Source organism: Nymphalis io, chromosome 9 (assembly GCF_905147045.1).
Source record: "Nymphalis io chromosome 9, ilAglIoxx1.1, whole genome shotgun sequence".
Classification (NCBI taxonomy): Eukaryota; Metazoa; Arthropoda; class Insecta; order Lepidoptera; family Nymphalidae; genus Nymphalis; species Nymphalis io.
This window is the reverse complement of record NC_065896.1, coordinates 11,800,292-11,821,181: the sequence shown is the minus strand read 5'-3', so window position 1 is coordinate 11,821,181 and position 20,890 is coordinate 11,800,292. Positions and strand designations below refer to the sequence as shown.

The following is a 20,890-nucleotide window of genomic DNA, read 5'->3' as shown; positions in this document are numbered from 1 at the left end:
AGTTGGTACAAGTATATTAAGGTATATTTTTGTTATACCACTATAGTACTGTAGTTAAATTTAAAGTTAAGTTAAAACTAAGCGAAGATTAATTACTATTATCTTAATATTATTTTACTATATTTCTAGTTTTAATTAAAGTCGTACAAACCAATTTCTTAAGGGAGAATCGCCATCGTGGCCGAAATCGGAAAGAGACAAGAGCCAACCGTGCAGGACATAATATTCTAGTGCACAAGTGTGTGCGCAAACACTGGGCCGGAAAGAGTTCAGACGCAGGCCCAACGGCTGTTACGTGCTTTCCGAGAAACGGAAGTGTCCACACTTCCAACTTTCAGACTCCGGGCTGCTACTGAGAATTTTCTAACAGAAAAACCCAATAACTTTTTATTGGCCCAACCTGGGAATTGAACCCAGGACCTCCGGGTCTGCTGCCTTACATCAAGCCACTAGACCAACGAAGCAGTTTAAGCTACAAAGCACTTGCATAGAACAGGAAAATAATTAATTGATTTCCAATTCAGTGGTAAGAAAACATGAATCTTAACAGAACCAGGTTCAAACCGAAGCAAGCACCTCTGAGTTATAACGCATTAATATAAGGAATACGCTTCAAACAATATCCTCCAGAAGATAGAACTCCTTAGTTAGTAGTGAGACATTAACATGCTGTTACATTTCTTAATTTACTTTTTAGTTATTAAAAGTTTTTAACTTAATTTGTAAGTATACTTATGAATGTTTCGACATGAAATGATTATTTTGACTCCAAGTTCATTATGTACATCGCATAATTATACAACAGAGCAAAAAGCGTTCATTGAACTCGACTTAATATTTTTTATATAATAAAAAAAAGTAGATAAAGAGACGGTTAATATGACGTCCATATTTAGGTATGGACGTTTTAAAGCAATAATTATATTAAGACAATGTTTATAAACGCAATGTCTTCTTATTAATAAACAAATCTATCTAGTTATTTATCTTATTCACCATATAATTTACATTTTTTATGATATTTGTTTTAATAATAACTCATTAATATAAAATGTCTAATAACCGTATTATAGTATTATATCTTATCGACTCACGTCCTTTTTCTTCCTAATATTTTGTAATGTATCTAAAACTAATTTAAAATTAATTATGAATTATTTAATTTAAAATTAATTATGAACGCCAATTTTTATGATTTTTTTTAATTAGTACATTATTTGTGTTTTATTTATATTTTGAAAAAGGTAACAAAATCTAGATATTTAGAATATTTTAATATCAAAAAGGTACTACATTTTCACAAAACATTTTTAAAATTGAACAAACAATGAAAAATAAACTCTAAATAACATTACATAGTAGTACGATATTAAAAAAAAACCTAATCATAGATAAATTTATATATATTCAATTTTGCAACGCTTAAATTTTAAGAATACAATTGGTCGGCAACGAATTACTTCCTCTTTAATCTGTTGGGACATCTCAAGGTTTATTCATAGTTTGAGCTGCACAAAAAAGTATCAATGCATTGATGAAATTTATTCATTGTTATCATTTAGCAAAACCCAAAGCTAACCAGCAATGGATTTGTTACAGTACGGAATAGTCGTGAGTGGACGGTTTGGAGCAGTGTATGGGTATGAGGACGGGTTGGTGCTATCATCCTCTACCAGTGTTCCCAAAGGAAAAAAATCTTTGCTATCAACCTTACTTGTAAGAGGATTACGATGTTTTCATTCCATGTTTTGTTATTTTTAGTCCCCTTAAAAAGAAAGGAGTTATCGATTTGGCTACTTTTTTCACGTATTACGCTAGTTTTTACCTTTTGTAAAATTACTTTGACAATTATTTTTGTACTGAATAGTTTTTATACTTCAAAGATGGTTAGATAAGTCGTTGAGCAAAGTTGTTTTTCATTCTTAAAAAAAAATACCTACTCTAAAAATAGCTTGTATATTTTAAGCAAAGTGTTGCATATATATAATCGAAATCATGAGATGAATATGAATTTCATACATTAATATTAAGAAGCATTTTTAAGCAATATAATCACTTAAGTATGGAACAAGATAAAATGACGTCAAAAGAACAGAACCAAAGATTAACTTATTAAATTCATTTGTAAATAAAAGCCAAAACAACAATAATACCTAAATATTGCTGTTTGGCGGTGAAATAATAATAGATGAGCGAATACCGACTTAGATAGACTTGATGTATATTCGATTTTAAACGATTTTATTCACAAATATTTCGTACTAGTCGTGTTATTTCTATACTTTCCTTATAGATGGTTATATAATTATAGTACAGCTTTAATGTATTTCTGTTAATCATAATGATTGATTTGAATATAATACCTTCGTGCATTAGGTCCGCCCTTTGTACCCACTACACTATTCAAAGAAGTTTTTTTAAACAACTACATCAGTACATACTCGTACACTACAAATAAATTTGTAGATTTTCAAAGCTTTAATTGTTGCAGGAACTCGGTTTTTATGTAATTTATAGGTAAAATTGATACTGCGTGATAATAACATAATATAATGTGGCTAGGCAAATTTTTGTCGAATTGAGTTTATGGTACGCTGGCTGTTTAAGCTATTTATATGAATACTTATATTATAAAGCTGAGTAGTTTTTTATACCACTTCGTATATTCAGCTCAAAAACATTTTTATTGAGAAAGTATGTACACTGTATATAACATCACGCTGCTACGCGCGAGGAGCAACTATTATTACATAAAGTAAATCCGTTTCATACCTAGTGGGTAGTCCCCAAGTTAAGATAAGATCTAATAAAATAATCATTAAAGTAACAGCCTGTGAATGTGCCACTGCTGGGCTAAAGCCTCTTCTTTTTTTTTAACAGAAGGTTTTAGAGCTTATTTCACCACGCTGCTCTAATGGTAAAAATATTTTATTATTATTATATGTTCATTAAAATCATAAAATAAATTGACTGCGTTATTGGTCTAGTGGCTTGATATAAGGCCGCAGACCCGGAGGTCCTGGGTTCAATTCCCAGGTCGGGCCAATAAAAAGTTATTGACTTTTTTTTTGAAAGCACGTAAAGCCGTTGGTCCTGCGCCTGAACTCTTTCCCGTCGTGTCAGATTGCCGTCCTATCGGATTATGAGAGTTAGGGAATAGAGATTGCACCTGTGTTTGCGCACACACATGTGCACTATAATGTCTCCTGCGTAGTTAGCTTATCTCTCTTGAGATTGGCCGCCGTGGCCGAAATCGGTCTGGAGGACATTATATTAAAAAAAATATCACTAAACTTATATAAAACAAATATTCACACGAAAACTTACAAAAAAATAATTACAATCAACAACAAAAACTTTATACTACACTCAACTAGACAAGACAAAAACAAAATAAATTACATAATAACATTGAAAATAACCAGTTGAACGTAATAAAGTGTGTCCGAAACACATTGACTACCTACAATTGGATAACGTTTTTCGGAAGAGTTTAATTCATAAGCGATTACTTATTTATAATTTTTTTTAATTTGTGTTGGGTAGGAATTGCCTCCCGTAAACCAGTAGGAAGGTTTTCCTCCCTTACTATTTTATAAGTACTGTAATAAAATCTCGTAGATATTTTATAATTGACAAAAATTAATTTAAAATATTATATTAAGATATTCATATAATATTGTTTACGTAATGTTTAACTGAAAAAAGTACTAAGCCAATCTACAAAAAAATTATACCAATAGAGCGCATTTCGGAGAAGGTTTTAGTGTATAATATTGAAATTGCAAAACTAAGTTATAAATTATTATATATCCGCTTCAAATTGGATAAAGAGCTACCGAGCATTTTGGATTTGTCATTATGTTTCGTATCGATAACGATTTAAGCTTACATACGAATCGATTTAATCCATTTAATTAAAGTCTTCCGTCACTACGTTTTTAAAGTTACGGCGCTTCAAATTTGTGAGAATCAAATCGGTTATTAAGCTATTTGCTTATGTATGACTATGAGGTCAAAGTCGTCTTGGAAATAAAGAAAATTCGTGAGGCAGACATCCAGGGCTCTGCACACGGGACACAGTTGTGAAAATGTAATAAAAATAAGATAAGTGAATGAATGAAAGAGAATGTTTTTAATCTATTTTTGATATGACTCCTATCAATTGCTAACATTAATTATTTCCTTTGGTATTTTTAGACATTGAATTTCTTACCTAATTTCATGACTGACACATAAGTGACTTTTTTTTAAAATATTCAAATGGTCTACATTTGGAAACTTAGAGACCAAAGTAGCTGCCTCCATCGATTTTAATGTGAACATTATTCCAAGAGACAGAAAAGAGCAAGTTATATAGCACACCAATTTATTCCAAATAAAATTATTTAAATATCTATAAAAATATTTAAATATATGTATAAACTTGTCTGTTAAAAAACAAAGCATTATTTTTTCGCTCTACGCTTATAACGTAAGAACAAGCTGCGCAGTTATCTCTACACAACAACGCAAGATATCACACTATTAGTCCGAGTTCGTTATTCAAACAAAATGATCGTAGAAATCGTCATATTCCTACTAACAAGTCTAGCTGGCTATTTCTTATACAGACATAAATGGATACACAGATATTTCGATGAGAGAGGTGTGAAATATGTTTCCGGAGTCCCGATATTTGGAAACATTTTTAGGAGTACGTTCCTGTACAATCACATAGTAGATGACCTTGACGCCGTGTACAAAGCTTTCCCCGATGAAAAGTAAGTTAAAATTATTTTTAAATTGTATGAATTAAAATAAAAAGACACATCGACAATTAGGCCACACATTTAATTATTAAGTAGAGAACTAAAGTCACCGACATCGCGCGTAACACGCTGAATTGGAAGTGGGCTGGTCATGTCTCCAGACGCTTCGATGGCCGATGGAACCGACACGTGCTAGAGTGGAGACCACGCTTAGGCAAACGTAGTGTAGGCTCTGCGGCAAGGTGGACCAACGATTTAAAAAAGGTGGCAGGTACGGGATGGATGAGGGCTACCCAAGATCGGGATGGTTGGCGTTCTATGGCTTTCGTCCAGCAGTGGACGGCGATAAGCTGAAGTTAGAAGTTATAGTTAAATACTGTCACTGTATTATATATGTATATAAATTATAGAAACTCCTTACAGAGCTAATGTTAAGACTGAATGGAGACAATGAAAACGTATTCTTTAAATCGACACATAGTAATATAATTTATTAAATTGTGACAGTGAAAAAAATTTTTTGGTAATTTATAATGTGTAAAATTAGTAACAAAATGAAGAGAGAGCGTAAAACTCAATACACGTGTTACGTTAAAAATGTTTCACTTTAAATAATACACACATAAACGTTGCGTATATAATTGACCAACAAGCTGCAGTAGCACGGTGGTATAAGCTTCTGACATTTCACAATCGTTTACCGTGATAAGTATGAAAATAAATTCGTTTTTGCTAAATAATCTTATTAGATAGTTGTCACTTGCGCAGCTTTTGTTGACTGTACTTTGATTGTTTTTTACTCTTACGGCACCCAAATAATATTTTACTTAATAAAAATCAAAAAAAGCTTAGGGAGATATCTATGAATTAATTGTATTTGGTTGCATAAAAACATAAAAGAAAATTTAAACTTTTTATAGTGTTTATCATTTATTTAAATCTAATTAATGAAAATATAATCAAATATTGATACAACACGTACGAATAATGTAATTACCCATTTCAACATCAACGCGTGAACTTTGATATTAAACGCTAAAAATAAAATATTATCTTGTTTTATTGACATTTAATTGCGTAACAAATAAATTAACCATTTAAAAAAAATAGTTACTGTTATTATCTATTGAATATAATATATATACATATATACTCTCGCTGACTTTTCTATAGCCACTTTGGAGGTCTACTTCTCATGCAAAGGTTTTGTCATACTTACATCGCCAATGCGCCACCAACCTTGGAAACTAAGATATTATATCCCTTTTGTCTAAGTGGTAAGTTGGTAAGAGAGCCAGTGTAATAACTACACTGGCTCACTTACCCTTCAAACTGGAACACAACAATACCAAGTACTGCTTTTTGGCGGTAGAATATCAGATGAGTGCCTACCCAGACGAGCTTGCACAGAGCCCTACCACCAAGTGAATATTAAAATTATGTTATAAATATAACAATTTTAATATTCTTAAAGTTTTATGTATTTATAATTATAAACTTGATAACGATAATAGAAGCAAGCAAGTTAAGATCATACAAAATAACAACAAAAATAACTAAAACTAGAACCAGAACTAATCAAGAGGACTTATTACTAGAAATTAAGGCATTATTAACACAAATTCAAACTTACATATTTATACTTATACAATTTAACTAAAAAAACAAGCTCCAAAATCGTAAACTTTTTTTTAAACTAAAAAAAATAGGCTAAAATCGTATTATCATAATAAAATATTAATGATCACAAACAATTTAGATGCTAACAATGATAAAATGACTAGCAATTAACATTTCATTCACTGTCCTTCAATATCCATATCACATTGTCGATGATATCACATAACAATAATTATCGTTTGTTATATTAAATTAAAATTAATAGGGTTTTTCTTAGTTTTATGTATTTAGCTACTTATAATAACCGATTCGTTTGTAGAAAATAGCAAAATGTATAAAAAAAATCCACAGTTATTCTGTATATCACGTGATAAACGATAATCGAAAACGGAAATGACGTAGACAATGTTTATTTTGTAAGTGAGCCAATATTTTTGTTTTCTTTTCCTTTAGGGATTTATAGGTGAGTTATAATAAGCTGCTGCATAATTGACTTTGACAAGCGACCGATGTACTTCTATTATCGTAGTCTTTTAACTGATTTATCTATTACTTGTCTTTCTGTCGTATATAAATTATTGCGATGCCAAATTATTGCGATTCACGTGAACGTGAACATGACGTAACAGATTTTAAAAAAAACTTTCCGATTTACTGTTATATAGAAATCGATTTTTTTAATCAGTCCTTTTTAGAAAGTAGAATATATCAAAAAAATGTACATTTTTGTTTTCAAGATTCAGAACTAAAAAATTAAAACATTCGAAAGCTTAACGTTGCGTTAACTTAACCTTGCGTTTGGCTTGTTTATTCAATTTAAATTTAATGTGTATATATTTTCTTAATCAATAATTTAAGAAGCTATCTAAGCGACGTGTGTTTTTTTTTTTTAAGGTACATAGCCTATTTTTATCTAACATATAAGGTCCTCCAGACCGATTTTTGCCACGGCGACCAATTTCAAGAGAGATTAGCCAACTGCGCAGGACATATTACAAGTATGTGCGCAAACACAGGTGCACTTTCTATTCCCTCACTCTCACAATCCGATGAACCGGCATTCCAACACAACCGGAATGATTACAGATGCAGGACCAACGGCTTTACGTGCTTTTCTATCTAACATATACAGCAATATCTAAGAAAGTGGGAGTCATTCTTGTTAATGGTCATTTTTTGTTTATCAGATATGTGGGCTATATCGAGAGCATAATGCCCATATTCCTAATCAGAGACCCTGAGCTGATCAAAACCATAACTGTCAAGGATTTCGACCATTTCGTTGACCATAAGGAATTCTTCCCTGAAGATATTGAACCCCTATTTGGAGGCAGCTTGATTATGATGAAAGGTAAAGTTCAAATAAAATCGTAACTGTGTGAGCATTTAACTGTCCAAACAATCCAGTGACAACAACAGCTGTAAATACAAAATTCGAAATTTATATCCTGGATGGGGCCAATAAAAAGTCATTTGGTTTCCTATTTAAGTCTGTAAATAATTTGTTGTGCTACTAGACTAGAGGTAAGAACAGATGAAACGAATATACTTTGAAAAAAAATTCATTTCATTCAACTTAAAACTTAACACATGTAAAAAATATGTAAGTATTGGTTATTTATTTCGAAAGCGAACTATAGGTTTTTTTTCCCTTTTTTTATAGGAGAGAAATGGCATGACATGAGAACAACTCTTAGCCCAGCCTTCACTGGATCGAAGATGAGAAAAATGATGCCCTTTATGACGGAAATCAGCTCTAACATCATTGAACATTTAAAAGGTACTTTAGTATATATAAGTATATAAAGGTACATAAGTATATAAGGTAGTAGTATATAAAGGTACTTATACATACTTATTCAAAATTAATAATCTAAATATGCTTGTATTTTGAAGCAATACAAGATAAATTTAAATCTTCCACCGGTTTTGTTTAAAGATTGTACTAAAAATACCTGGCAATAATTTCAGTAGTCACTCTTTTTAATCAATCATATTAAATGTAATAATCGTGTGAAAAAAATATAAATGTATGTACGTTTTGTAAGCTAATAAATTTTCTTAAATGTTTGAGTTTTTGGTAACCTGTCTTGTATATGCCCACTTTTTAAAACCGTCGCGAAGAATTAGTTCCGTAAAAAGAAATGAAGACTAAAGAGACCACGGAACTCTCACAATTTTTACTACAAAAGTAATGTCCATACAAATTTTCACCCCGTATTTTACCCTCTTGAGAGGGTATTTATAAAAATAGCCTCAAGACTAAATTCCGTTTTTCTATATAAAAAATTGCTTAGAAGACTTTATACAGTCTATTATATTACCTACTTAACCGTTAAATGCGATGATATTTCTCTATCTGTGTTTGTATTTTATTAAATATTGATTGAGATTTATTATACATAGATACAAAACGATGGCAGCAAAGTAGATACGGACATCTACATGATACTAATTTTTCAGGAGAGCACATTAAGTAAAAAATACATTTATGTATTAATTAACTTGAAATTTTCCATGATGATTTAATATAACATTTTTATTTATATATAACATTTGTATGACGGGTTTTATCACTATTTCGTTGTTTTTCTGAAATAATGTAGATGTATTTTTTTACTTTGTAAAAGCCTCAACGTAAAAGAAGACATCTGCCTGACGTCCGTTTATTCGTTGTAATCTAAATAGAGCTCATTCTAATTAAAATATTTAATAAATTAAGGTAACAACCTCCAGAACTATTTTTAAGGATATTTAAAGAAATCTAAGCGACAAAAAAATAGTATTTAAATTTTTTTGACTAAAATTTTGTAGATGTCTTCATTTACTTTGCATATAACATTTCACATAGCTTCATCTACGTCTCTCAGTTAAACTCATTTAATTTCCTAAACCACACAAATGTTTTGTTTTAATAATAAGGCATATGCAGTAATACTGTTTTATTTATTATTTATTCATAATAATTATATATTTTTGCTTATGGCCAAAAAAAGTCAAAACTATTTTAAGTAAAATATACCTTAGATTAACTATCAAAGAAAATCATTTTTTTATTAATTTATATAAATAAATATAATGCTATTATACAGATAAAAAATTGAATCACTGTTTCTTAAAAGTATAATCACCCTTTAAAACATAGAGATTTTATTGGTAACGAGCTGTGCCCGTGGTTCCACCCGTGTATAACTTAAAGAAATTACTAAAAGTGGACGTAGTATTTCACTAATAATCAGAATTCCCTTAAATCTATTCCGACATATTTTAATGTCTGTCTCTGTGCTTTATTTATTATGACTGCAAACGATACCTTCATAAGAAATTGTATCCTTTTAAAACTGAAAGGTAAATATGTATTAAAAAAATAAGTACTTATGATTAACTATTAAAAAAACGAGTGATTATAAATTTAATAAAACAATGAGAAGAAAATCTACGCAAATAATGGATTATTTTAGAACTAATTTTATTACAATAAAAAAGGTTAAAGTAAGTCATCCTTAAATGATACACATATGATATCGTGGACGCTTTTTTTATCTTTTAAGAAAAGCAATTTTGGCATACGTGATTGTTGCTTAACTTTAATCGTTTAGGCAACGCACGCAACGGAAGCTCTCAAAAAGAATACATTTCAGCAACATTTTTTATAGATGCTTAGCTCCTATTGGTTGTAGCTTGATGTTAAATACAATAATAACCTTTGATAAAGGGGGTATTCAACACTAACATAATTTTCAATTTGAACCGGTATTTTTTAAGTAATCTTATAAAATAACGCGCTAATGCGCGTTCAACCAAACAAACTCTTTAGCTTTATAATATTAGTAAAGATTAGTTACCGAGTATAAAATTAAAAAAAATCTTATTTAACTTAACTCAACAATTATTATCACTTTCAAACTACTTCTAATGGAAAAAAGTGATCAAAACGTTAACGAAGAGGTGCGAATAAACTAATTTATTATTGAAATTCTGCGTCGTCAACTGCTGATTCTCCTACGCTACTGTGTATGATATTGTTGTAAAAATCATGGTAGGTATCTTGATATAAAATAATACTTTAAGGTGTGAGAGTGCTATAAACAATATAATTTTAACAAAAGGTGCGCTAAATTTACCGCGTACCCGCATAGCCACGTATGCGCAAGAGTGTGATAAGTGACTGATGCCTTTGTTTGCGGTTCAATCATCTGTGGATATTCCGAATTAAAGGCGGAAAATTTCAAATGTCCGTTTCTACTACTACCAGATAATTGTAATTAATTAGAAAAATTAAAAAAAACTTTAATACAGACTTGTAGATAAGGTTAATATAAGCTTACTTTCGTAAAAAAAAAGCATTTTTACAAAAATGCAGATGTCCGTATCTATTTTGCTGCCATCGAAAACATGTAATAAAAAGGAATACTAAGGCTGCATATCACACTCATAATCAACCCGTTTAAAGTCTCAGTTCCGGGAAAAATCTAAAGAAATACCTCATACGATGCTGTCAAACATTTATCTGCAATCATATCGTTTTTTCGAGAATAAATTATACCAAATGCATATGTTTATTTGACAAGTGTGTGTAACTTCGAATTAAAGGAACAATTAACGCCGTTCAAATTAAATTTCATTGCAAACAGCGAGAGCTATTAAAGCAGAAATTACAAATTATTTACTCAATCAAAGAATCCATTCAAAATTCGTATTTTACGATCAAATTATTAATTTGTTAGTATGTCGTTGATATACTAACAAATTTACACGTATTTAATACGTACTATATATAAACAATAAATTCTACCAGTAAACTGCGTTTTTTTATATAACAGGTAGGCGGACGAGCATATGGACTACCTGATGGTAAGTGGTACCAACGCCCATAGACATTGGCTTTGTAAGAAATGTTAACCATCGCTTACATTGCCAATGCGCCACCAACCTTGTGAACTAAGATTTTATATCCCTTGTTAAAATTACAAGCTAATTATACTGGCTCACTCACCCTTTAAACCGGAACACAACGATACTAAGTACTGCGTTTTGCTTTTTTATTTATTTATTTATTTGTAAAACCACACTTACAACATACATACAAAGCATAGCAAGCGTACATAGAACTTCCGGATTTATAAATTAAAAGTAACAAAAAATTAATAAGTAATTTTTTTAAATTAATTTATGAATAAATGATATAATAAAATCTCTCTATAATAAAGTTTCTCTAATGCCGTAGTGACGTACCTTACTAAAAGATGTTGCACATATAATCAGTCTACAAAATACAATTTTCTTCGTTTGTGTGGGATTATATCGTCCCATTGGATTATGAGTGTCAGGGTGCGGAGATTGCCCCTTTGTTGGTGTCCTATGACATCAGTGCAATCGACTAGTCTTCGTTGAAAATAGTCACCATAGTAGGAGTTCAACCAGTGTTGTAAACGTGAGTTATTACATTTTTAATAATATCTTTAAATTCTGAAAAAAAAATATCTGAAATCATGTGTGACTGCAACATTTTTTTTTAAATATTATATAACGACAAAATTCCGATTTTTTTTTATAAATGTAATAAATATATAGGAGCTTTGAAAGCGTGTACTTATAATAGCGTTTAAATCCAATTAAATTTTCATTACGAATGCTATCAAACACTACGTGGCTTTGTTTGTTACTACGCAATTACGATGATGAGGTAAACTTAATATCAAATAAATCAACTCTCGGCTTTTACATTCACAATAGAATATCTGTTTTCTGCCACAGTAACTAATATATGTTTACTATTAACTGCGTTGGGTGTACTCACGTGAATAATATCAAAAATCGTTAATCGTTGCTAATAATACTATAAAAATTAAAAATAGTTACCGTACAAATCGTGACCCGGAATAGTGGCAAGAACGCTAGCAGAATTTCGCTTTTGAATCGCAATTCCGATTTTCTAGACGAAAAATGAACCATCGCTCCTGTCACCAGTAGAGGCAATAAGACGGGGTGTAATATTTTTTATGAAACTTTTGCACTATTACTCCATGGTCCAAGCGTTTCATCTGCAAATAATTATATGAACTGTTAAATTAGTAGATATATTTTATAGTTTATAATGGATTTATAATCGACCTTATATGATGACTATAATGTTCGATTTTAATTAATAATGTATCTATTTTAAAACAGATACCATTTGAGTCTGCTTGATGCTATTAGTAACTTATTTCAAAGCGAATTTTTCTTCGAATTAACATACGACGATTGAGCAAAAAAACTTAGTGAGGCATTAATTTAATATTAAAATGAATACTGGGAAGAGCCGGCAAAAACTCAGTATATATTTTTTTTCGAGAATCAAATTACATAGATAGTTAATATTATTATTATATTCTCTATACAAGTAGACTCCGATAAGGATTATAAATACATTAAATGGTCATGTTATGATTAAATTAAATGTAAGGTTACCACCGGTTTAAAATGTAGATTCTACTTACAAGTGAACAGGGAGTCTACATTCCGGTTTATGGGAACCGATAGCTTTGTGTTTTTCTTTAGTTCCTGCAAATATTGTTAGACAAAAATGGATGTTATCCTACAAGTTGTCACTGCAAGCTAGCGATTATACATGAATTTATTACAGACATAAAACTTTCCATATAATTATTGGATGCGGTCAAATAATTGCGGAAATAAATATTAATTTAGGTCTTATTATATAATGTCTTTCCTACACACACTCATACTCCCACACACATAAACACATATACACGAGATAAAGTAACTAAATTTAATAAAAGTTAATTGTGAATAAAACACTATAAATTGCTTGACTTACGAAACTTGGCCAATAAATTATTGCAGAATTGTCGCAATAATTGTTCTCATACCGCCTTATTTTAAAATAGTCACTTACTTGCTTGATGCGCTTACTATATTAATATGATTTGAAATTTCTAATTTTTTCTTTGAATATTTTATGAAATTAATGAATGAACGTTATATTGTAATTTCTAAACTGACTTCATCTCATTCATTCAGGTCATATTAACGAGGTAGTTGACATGGAGGACCTGATACGTCGGTACACCAATGACGTCATAGCATCAGCTGCTTTTGGTCTTCAAGTGAACTCATTGAAAGATAAAAACAATGAATTCTATAAGACTGGTCAAGATTTATTCCATTTTAATGTCAAGCAACGGTTCGTTTTCTTCATGTCGGCTGTATTTCCTAAACTTTGTAAGGTAATTATTTTTTCACTTTTTTCATATTCTTGTAGATTTGTATCTCTAGTATCGTTTCGTGATATAACTGGTTGGTTATGGCTAGCTTATAAGATCGCAGTTGTTCTTGGTTCAAACCCCAGGTCGGGCTAGTAAAAAAGTCATTGGGTCTATTGTAAAATTTTATCAGAAGTAACCCAATTCTGGAAATTGTCAGTGTTTCCATTTACGTGCCTCTCTTTCATGTAATGTCAAATTTTATATTCCATCGGATTATGAGAGTGAGGGAGTAGAGAGTGCACTTGTTACCGTACACATTTGTGCATTATAGTATGTCCGAAACAGAAGACTATAGTCGCCCTTGAGAATGGCCATTGGCAATCGATCTAAAAGCTTAATATCTTTAAATCAGATAACTTATATCTCAATCTGGAACAGACCTCAAAAATTATATATGGCATATTATGACGTCACGTTCCCTGCAGACCAAGTAATGAACTGTAACAAAAAATTACACTGTAGTTACGTTCACGTATCACGATCACACATAGCTTGGGCACAATTACCAAAAGGGTCTAATTCTTCTTGGGTCTGTTTCTTCACAATTTTTAAATATTTACGATTTTTTAAGTCTTGTACTATTTTTAAAAATTTCAGTGGTATAAATTTTGTTTCACAGAAATTGCGTCTTAACATATTTCCAGCGAAGACCACACATTTCTTTAGGAATCTGGTGACCAGCACAATGGAACATAGAGAAAAAAACAAAATTGAGAGACCGGACATGATACAACTATTAATGGAAGCTTCTAAAGGTATTCCATATTTGTTTCTTTATAATCATTAAAAAATAATTGAAATTCCAATATTTTAATACTTTAATTTGTGCAAGTTGAAGAGCAATTTGAAATATAATATAATTTCGATAACAATAAAAACATTTTATATTTTGTGTAATGTTATGTATATATTTATAAGTATGGATGTTAGAATATATGTTTGAAAATAATGACAATTAAAGTTGCACGTTTATGTATTTATTCATTGAGTATGGTTTTTATATCATCACTTTGTAGTGATATCTCGTCACTATATATGTACATATATATAGGAGTACACAGCAAAGCAATTTCTATATTGTTTAACAGTTTACCTCACGGATTGTATTAGTAATAATATTATATCAGTATATACAAATATCAAATACATAAATTTAATGAATTTATGATAAGCCGATTAATACATATCATGGAATTTCAATTGAAGTAAAATTGTTTCCTAATATTTTACAAAATTTTAAATGTATAATTATTTAACTAGTAAAGTTATAATATAACCTTACGTTGCGACGTACAATACTAACTTTTATCCGCATATTACATATTTTGATCGGTTTGTAATCCTACAATTTAGATTATGATGCTGCCTGGCTATTAAAACATGCGAACATATTATAATCATAACTTAAGATATTCTACAATGGAAATTCATTCAAATGTTGTCTTACTTCAATTATCGAAGTCCTTGCTTCATCGTCATCACGTTTGCTTATCAGTCGTATTGTTCCAGGTTTATTAAAATCCGAAAATGAAGGGACCGACAATTTTTCACCCATGGAAGACACCTTTAAGCCTAAAACTCAACAAAGGCGTGAGTTGCATTTTAATTACGTCATCGTTTTGTAGTTAATCATCCGTGAACTGACAAAACCATTGAAGTTTAATATTAATATTTTTGAGTATAAAATACTGTAGACTCATTGCTGAAAATAAAATATTTTAAATTCTCTCTTATAATTTATATTATGTAATAATTGTTTGGTTAAAGAGCTGGTGAGTAACTTTTCTATATTATTTGCCCGTGTGTCAGTCATTATTAATAGTGATAATTGCACCATACAGCATTAAGTATAATGCAGCGCTACTATGGTAACGCCACATTATCAATTTACAGCGCTTCGAATTTGAAATTATAAATACGAAAGCTGTGTGTGAATGTTTGTTACTTAATATTTCTGACTAAACAGCTTCATTTGATTTTGGTATAGGACATATGTAGTCATTTTATTGATTTATAAAAAGATCCAACAATATTATTTATAATAAGCGACAGGATTCGATAAAATCCTTTTTGATTCATTTTTATCTAAAGATTTTATCTAAATGGTAATTCGAGAGCAATCCATATTAAAAAACGTATATAATTTTCATTTACTTTATTGATTATAAAACCAAACGAGTTAAGTATGGGGCTTAAAGTATATATATGATCGCACAATTTTTTATAAAACTTTTGTTAAAGAATGGACACAAAATGAATTGGCCGGTCAAGTATTTATTTTCTTCGTCGCCGGTTATGAAAGTTCCGCTACCGCTCTCGTCATGTGCGTCCACGAATTAGCTCTCAATCCTGACATTCAAGAAAAATTATACCAGGAGATCAGAAGTTTTAAAGAGAAACACGGGGAGTTAACGTTTGAGAACATAAACACTCTTAAATATCTCGACTGCGTATTGAATGGTATGTATGCAATTATTAAACCTCTAATATATTTTTATAAAAAATATAATAACGGTAAAGCAAACACTGACTAATAATATAACAAGAAATATGGCTGAGAATGTATTCACAATTATGCCTTCCTCTGATTACGGCCGCGGCGGCCATTGTCAACAGAGACTAACCAGCTGAACTTAATAAATTATAGTATTCAGGTGGCGAACAAATGTATGTACGTGCTATTCGACGCCCAATCTATTTGAACTCATACTTTACCGCCTTTTAAACTAACGACTAGACTGATGGTATTCGTAACAAACACACAAGCTACGATACATTTTGGCCATGTATGACTAAGTAATATAATTATATTGGGTTATAGAAACCTCTAGGAAGTGGGCAGCTGCTCTAATAATGGATAGAGTGTGCAATAAAGATTACGAGTTGCCCCCGCCGAGAGAAGGCGCAAAGCCAGTACAAGTAAGTTTTCTCCATATTAAGACCGTATATACTCGTATAGTTTACGTCTATACCAAAACACAATAAGGCAATTTTTAGTTTAAGGCAATAACGAAGAATCTTTTCTATTAGTCTAAACAAACTGCAAGATTTTATTCTTTTTACTTACACAATTATAATACATTTGTTTATTAGTAAATAATTGTTTAGCTTCGTCTATTTATCTTCTGAAAAACGGAAATATGGAAAAGATTATATAAAAGAAAAAAAAGCACTTGCTTTATGCTTTTCCTAATTGACAAAGCAATACCACAACTAATTCGAATGTTTTTATAATGTCCCAACGACAAAGTCGAGTCCTACATAATCCAAATCAAGACTATTAATATATAAAAAATGGTCACAGCTCAAACCTGGAGACATTGTCTACAATGTTGTGAACTCAATCCACATGGACCCAAAGTATCACCCGAACCCTGAGAAGTTTGACCCGGAAAGATTCTCCGACGAGAACAAACATAACATCAAACCGTTTACGTACATGCCGTTTGGAATGGGACCCAGGAATTGTATCGGTAAGGAGGAATTCAAAAAAGAACTGTCACCAAATTCAACCAAAATCAAATGAAAATATTTTTTAAATTCGAAACGGTCATTGCGACCACTTTTGAATCGTCGCTTTACTAGTTTAAATAAAATTCAGTAATTACTCCAATCATTAAATGTTAACTCCACGCTTTTTTATCATCTATATAATATTTTATCGACAAAAATAAAACAATCTTATAAATAAATCTAAACTAATTAATTTTTAATATATATATTTTTAATTTAAAACAGTAAGTAGGCAGCTAATTTGCTATATCCCCTATAAGTACACTGTAGTTATTGGGGGTATAATATGTAACTATGTAGATTAGCGATGTAATAACTAATGGCGATACACCAAATAAGCAGAGAGTCCAAGCGTCTATCAAATCTATATTTATTAGCAAGGATAATTGACAATATTAAAATGTACATTATGTATATGCAATATGAATAAAATTTACATAAAATTGGAATAAATAATAAAAAGCTGGAATGTATCGATACTTGTTTACAATCCGTTCAATGTTATATACATTAAAGAAAACAATTCAATCTGAATTCAGTCTGAATTGAAAACAGTGAGAATTCGAATGTCTTATAATAATTTTATTAATTAAAATATTAAATTTATATTATTCTATTTATATTATACAAGCTTAAACGTCAATAGCGCAATGGTTTATAGTAGCGATGTAAGATTCGCAGTAACTCTAGCACACGCTGTTCACTTAATTGGAAGGAATTATTAGTAATTCCTTAAAAAAAGTAGCATTGTTATCAGTGCAAGTATGTTTGCACAACCAATTGAATTGTTCAATTAACTCATGCTAATTTTAATAAAGTGTTTTTCTTACAGGATCGAGGTTCGCTTTGCTTGAATTAAAAGTACTGATGTACAACCTAATACTAAACTACAAGTTAGTTAAATGCTCAAAGACCACTGATCCCATTGAACTGAAAGCTCATGAATTTAATATTAAGCCGAAAGGTGGTTCTTGGGTGAGACTGGAAGCAAGAATATGATTGATTTGTTCCTTTGAAACCCCGATGTTGAATTTTTAATATTAATAATCCTTTACGTATTTCATAAGGCTTAGGATAAAAAAAATGAAATTAAATATTGTTGATATATAATATTATACTTGAAAAATTTATTTGTTTGTTTAATAAATATATAAAACTTAAATTGATAGCGTTTGAGTTAAAAGTTCTACAAGTTAAAAGTAAGCGAAGTTTTGTACTCACATAATAAGTGCATGTTCTTTTGTAATCAATCGAATGGAGTTGATAATATTATTATTTTATTATATACCTTTGTTTACATCAAAAGTAACAGTATACAAATGTCCTAAAACTGGGATGTGGGTTAGTGAATAGATGTACATCTTACATATTGTCATCTTACATATGTAGTTTTGTTCACGGTGTATTCCTTCACCGCCAAACACGAGATGAATTATAAATACAAATTAAGCACATGATATATATATATATATATATATATATAATATGCAAACGGATGGGCAGATAGACCACCTAATGGTAAGTGATCACCACCACCCAGAAATATTGGCACCAATGCAACAACCTTGGGAACTAAGATGTTATATCCCTCAAGCCTGTTACAGCTTAAGAATGAAAGAAACCAGCTTAACAAGACGTATATACATAAAATAAAATACTGTAGATGGCTTAAATATAACAATAAAAGTCTAAATTAACCCATTAAAAATGTAGAACGTAACAAATGAATACTCATTATCTTACGGGAACACGAATATTTCCTCGTTGTAAATCACCATAATATCCCAACGGATACAAATTTTCAAGGAAAATGGAATTAAAACGCTCACACATTTTCTACTTAACTGCAATATATACGTAATTAGCTCTTTTCGAACGTGATTTATTTTAATCGTACTAATGTAGAAGTTAAAAATAAATTATTAAAAATACTAATTTCCGCCCGCGACTCGCCCTCGTGAGGGAGGTGCTTTATGTCCTTTTATGCTGTAGTCATATACCATTATGACGATCGATTGAGTAGAGTAACAAACTCACTTTGGAATTTACAATATTAGATAATATTGTAAATGATATATTATGTATGCATTGTAAATGATATATTATGTAAATGATATATGAATAAATAAACAAATAATCTCTTCGTATCGCAATCTTGAAATGTTGTAAGCTGAATTATGATGTTAAGATATTTCGGTGCGTGTTTATTTGTCTTTTAATATTATATTCAATATCGCTTGCACCGTGTGACATTTCACGATAGTGTTTACGGGGTTTTTTGAATTGATAGTTTGTTAGAAAACTTTTATATCACTTAAAGGCTGCGTGTTTTGGGGGGGGTTTGTGCTCCACCAAAGTTAGCTTTGAAGCAAGATTGAGTGGTGAAGGAAATCATCGTGATAACACCTGCATATGTTGGTAGAAAATCTCCCATTGTTTACCACTTAATCGGACTGGAGAGCAGTAACCGGCGCGGGATGCCCGTTGAATGTTAGGATTTACAAAAAGTCAATAAAAAATATGGAGTAAAATAAATAAAAACAGAGTTTCGTTAATAAAATAATTATAATTTACTACTCTACCTGCGGCTTCGCACGCGTATTAGGAGGAAAGGGGCAAGTATTTGGTAAAAAAGAAGCCTATTTCCGTCTTTGCGGTTCAAGCTTGCTTCATACCGAATTTTATCAAAATCGGTTTAGTATCTTAAGGGTAACAGACAGAATAGCTTTCGTATTTATAATATTAGTATACATTATTATCATAATAATATCCAGAACAACGAAGTACATATGCTAACAACAAAGTATATATGTATAAAAGTTTAACTGAATGCGTTTGCCGCCACGGCGCACTTGTCAGTCTTACCCCAAAGCGCGCCAGATGTTTTACATCGAAAACGTTCCGTATATTCTCCTCATAAGGAAAACGTTTTGGGACTGTGGTACATTTATTTATATTATTATGTTCCTTTACTTTTTTTGCAAAATTGACTAAAGATTATGTCAAAGAAAAGTGCGTATAAACATGATGCGCGCACGCACACATTCATCAGACTATGCAGCTGTATTTATATTGCGTACATTTGGCAGGCTTTCAACGTGTTTTTAGAACAAGCACATTTTAACTTGCCGCGGGAAACCGTTAAGGGTAACTACGAATTCTATATTTACCATTCTCGTTCATTTTATTTTATAAAAAAAATTAATAAATGACATTAAAATCATCAAAAAACCTACCAATTTGACAGAAAGACATCTATTAATCGGATTGATACGAGTCAATTAAATTCATCATTTTGGACTATTTTAGGAGATATTAAAATATTTTTGACAGAACACATAAAGAGGTTGACGTGGTGGACATGTGTTTAGGTATATTATAAAAATGTATTCATTAAAAAATTGATAGGGCTTGGCTATCACGAGGCACGAGTACCACTTTGGTACAGACATAATTTACCGCTTATTTTTTAGATTATTCCGGAATTTTACTTTTTTAAGTAACTTATCATGCTAATTTGTTTTCAATAGATGTAAAATAAGGATGTAATAAATAAAAATGTCGAAATTGAATTTATTGAATTTATGAAAACTGCACAAGGGATATAACATCATAGTTCCCAAGGTTGAAGACGCATTGGTGATGTAAGAAATGGTTAATATTTCTTACAGTGCTCAAGTCGTGATAAATAGTGGTGATGACCACTTACCATCAGGTACCCCTTTTTTCCGTCCA

The 20,890-nt window shown here is 30.7% G+C and overlaps 1 protein-coding gene across 1 annotated transcript; it reads left to right on the top strand.

Moving 5' to 3' along the window:
• The first annotated feature begins 4,532 nt into the window (after window positions 1–4,532).
• On the top strand, window positions 4,533–18,250 carry LOC126770548 (probable cytochrome P450 9f2). The gene is made up of 10 exons (XM_050489996.1): window positions 4,533–4,763; window positions 7,559–7,722; window positions 8,035–8,151; window positions 13,398–13,603; window positions 14,262–14,397; window positions 15,152–15,232; window positions 15,884–16,102; window positions 16,464–16,561; window positions 16,947–17,115; window positions 17,988–18,250. Exons 1-10 carry the CDS (start codon window positions 4,555–4,557, stop codon window positions 18,152–18,154), a joined length of 1,566 nt encoding a protein of 521 aa, XP_050345953.1. The 5' UTR covers window positions 4,533–4,554; the 3' UTR covers window positions 18,155–18,250.
• Window positions 18,251–20,890: the final 2,640 nt, after the last annotated feature.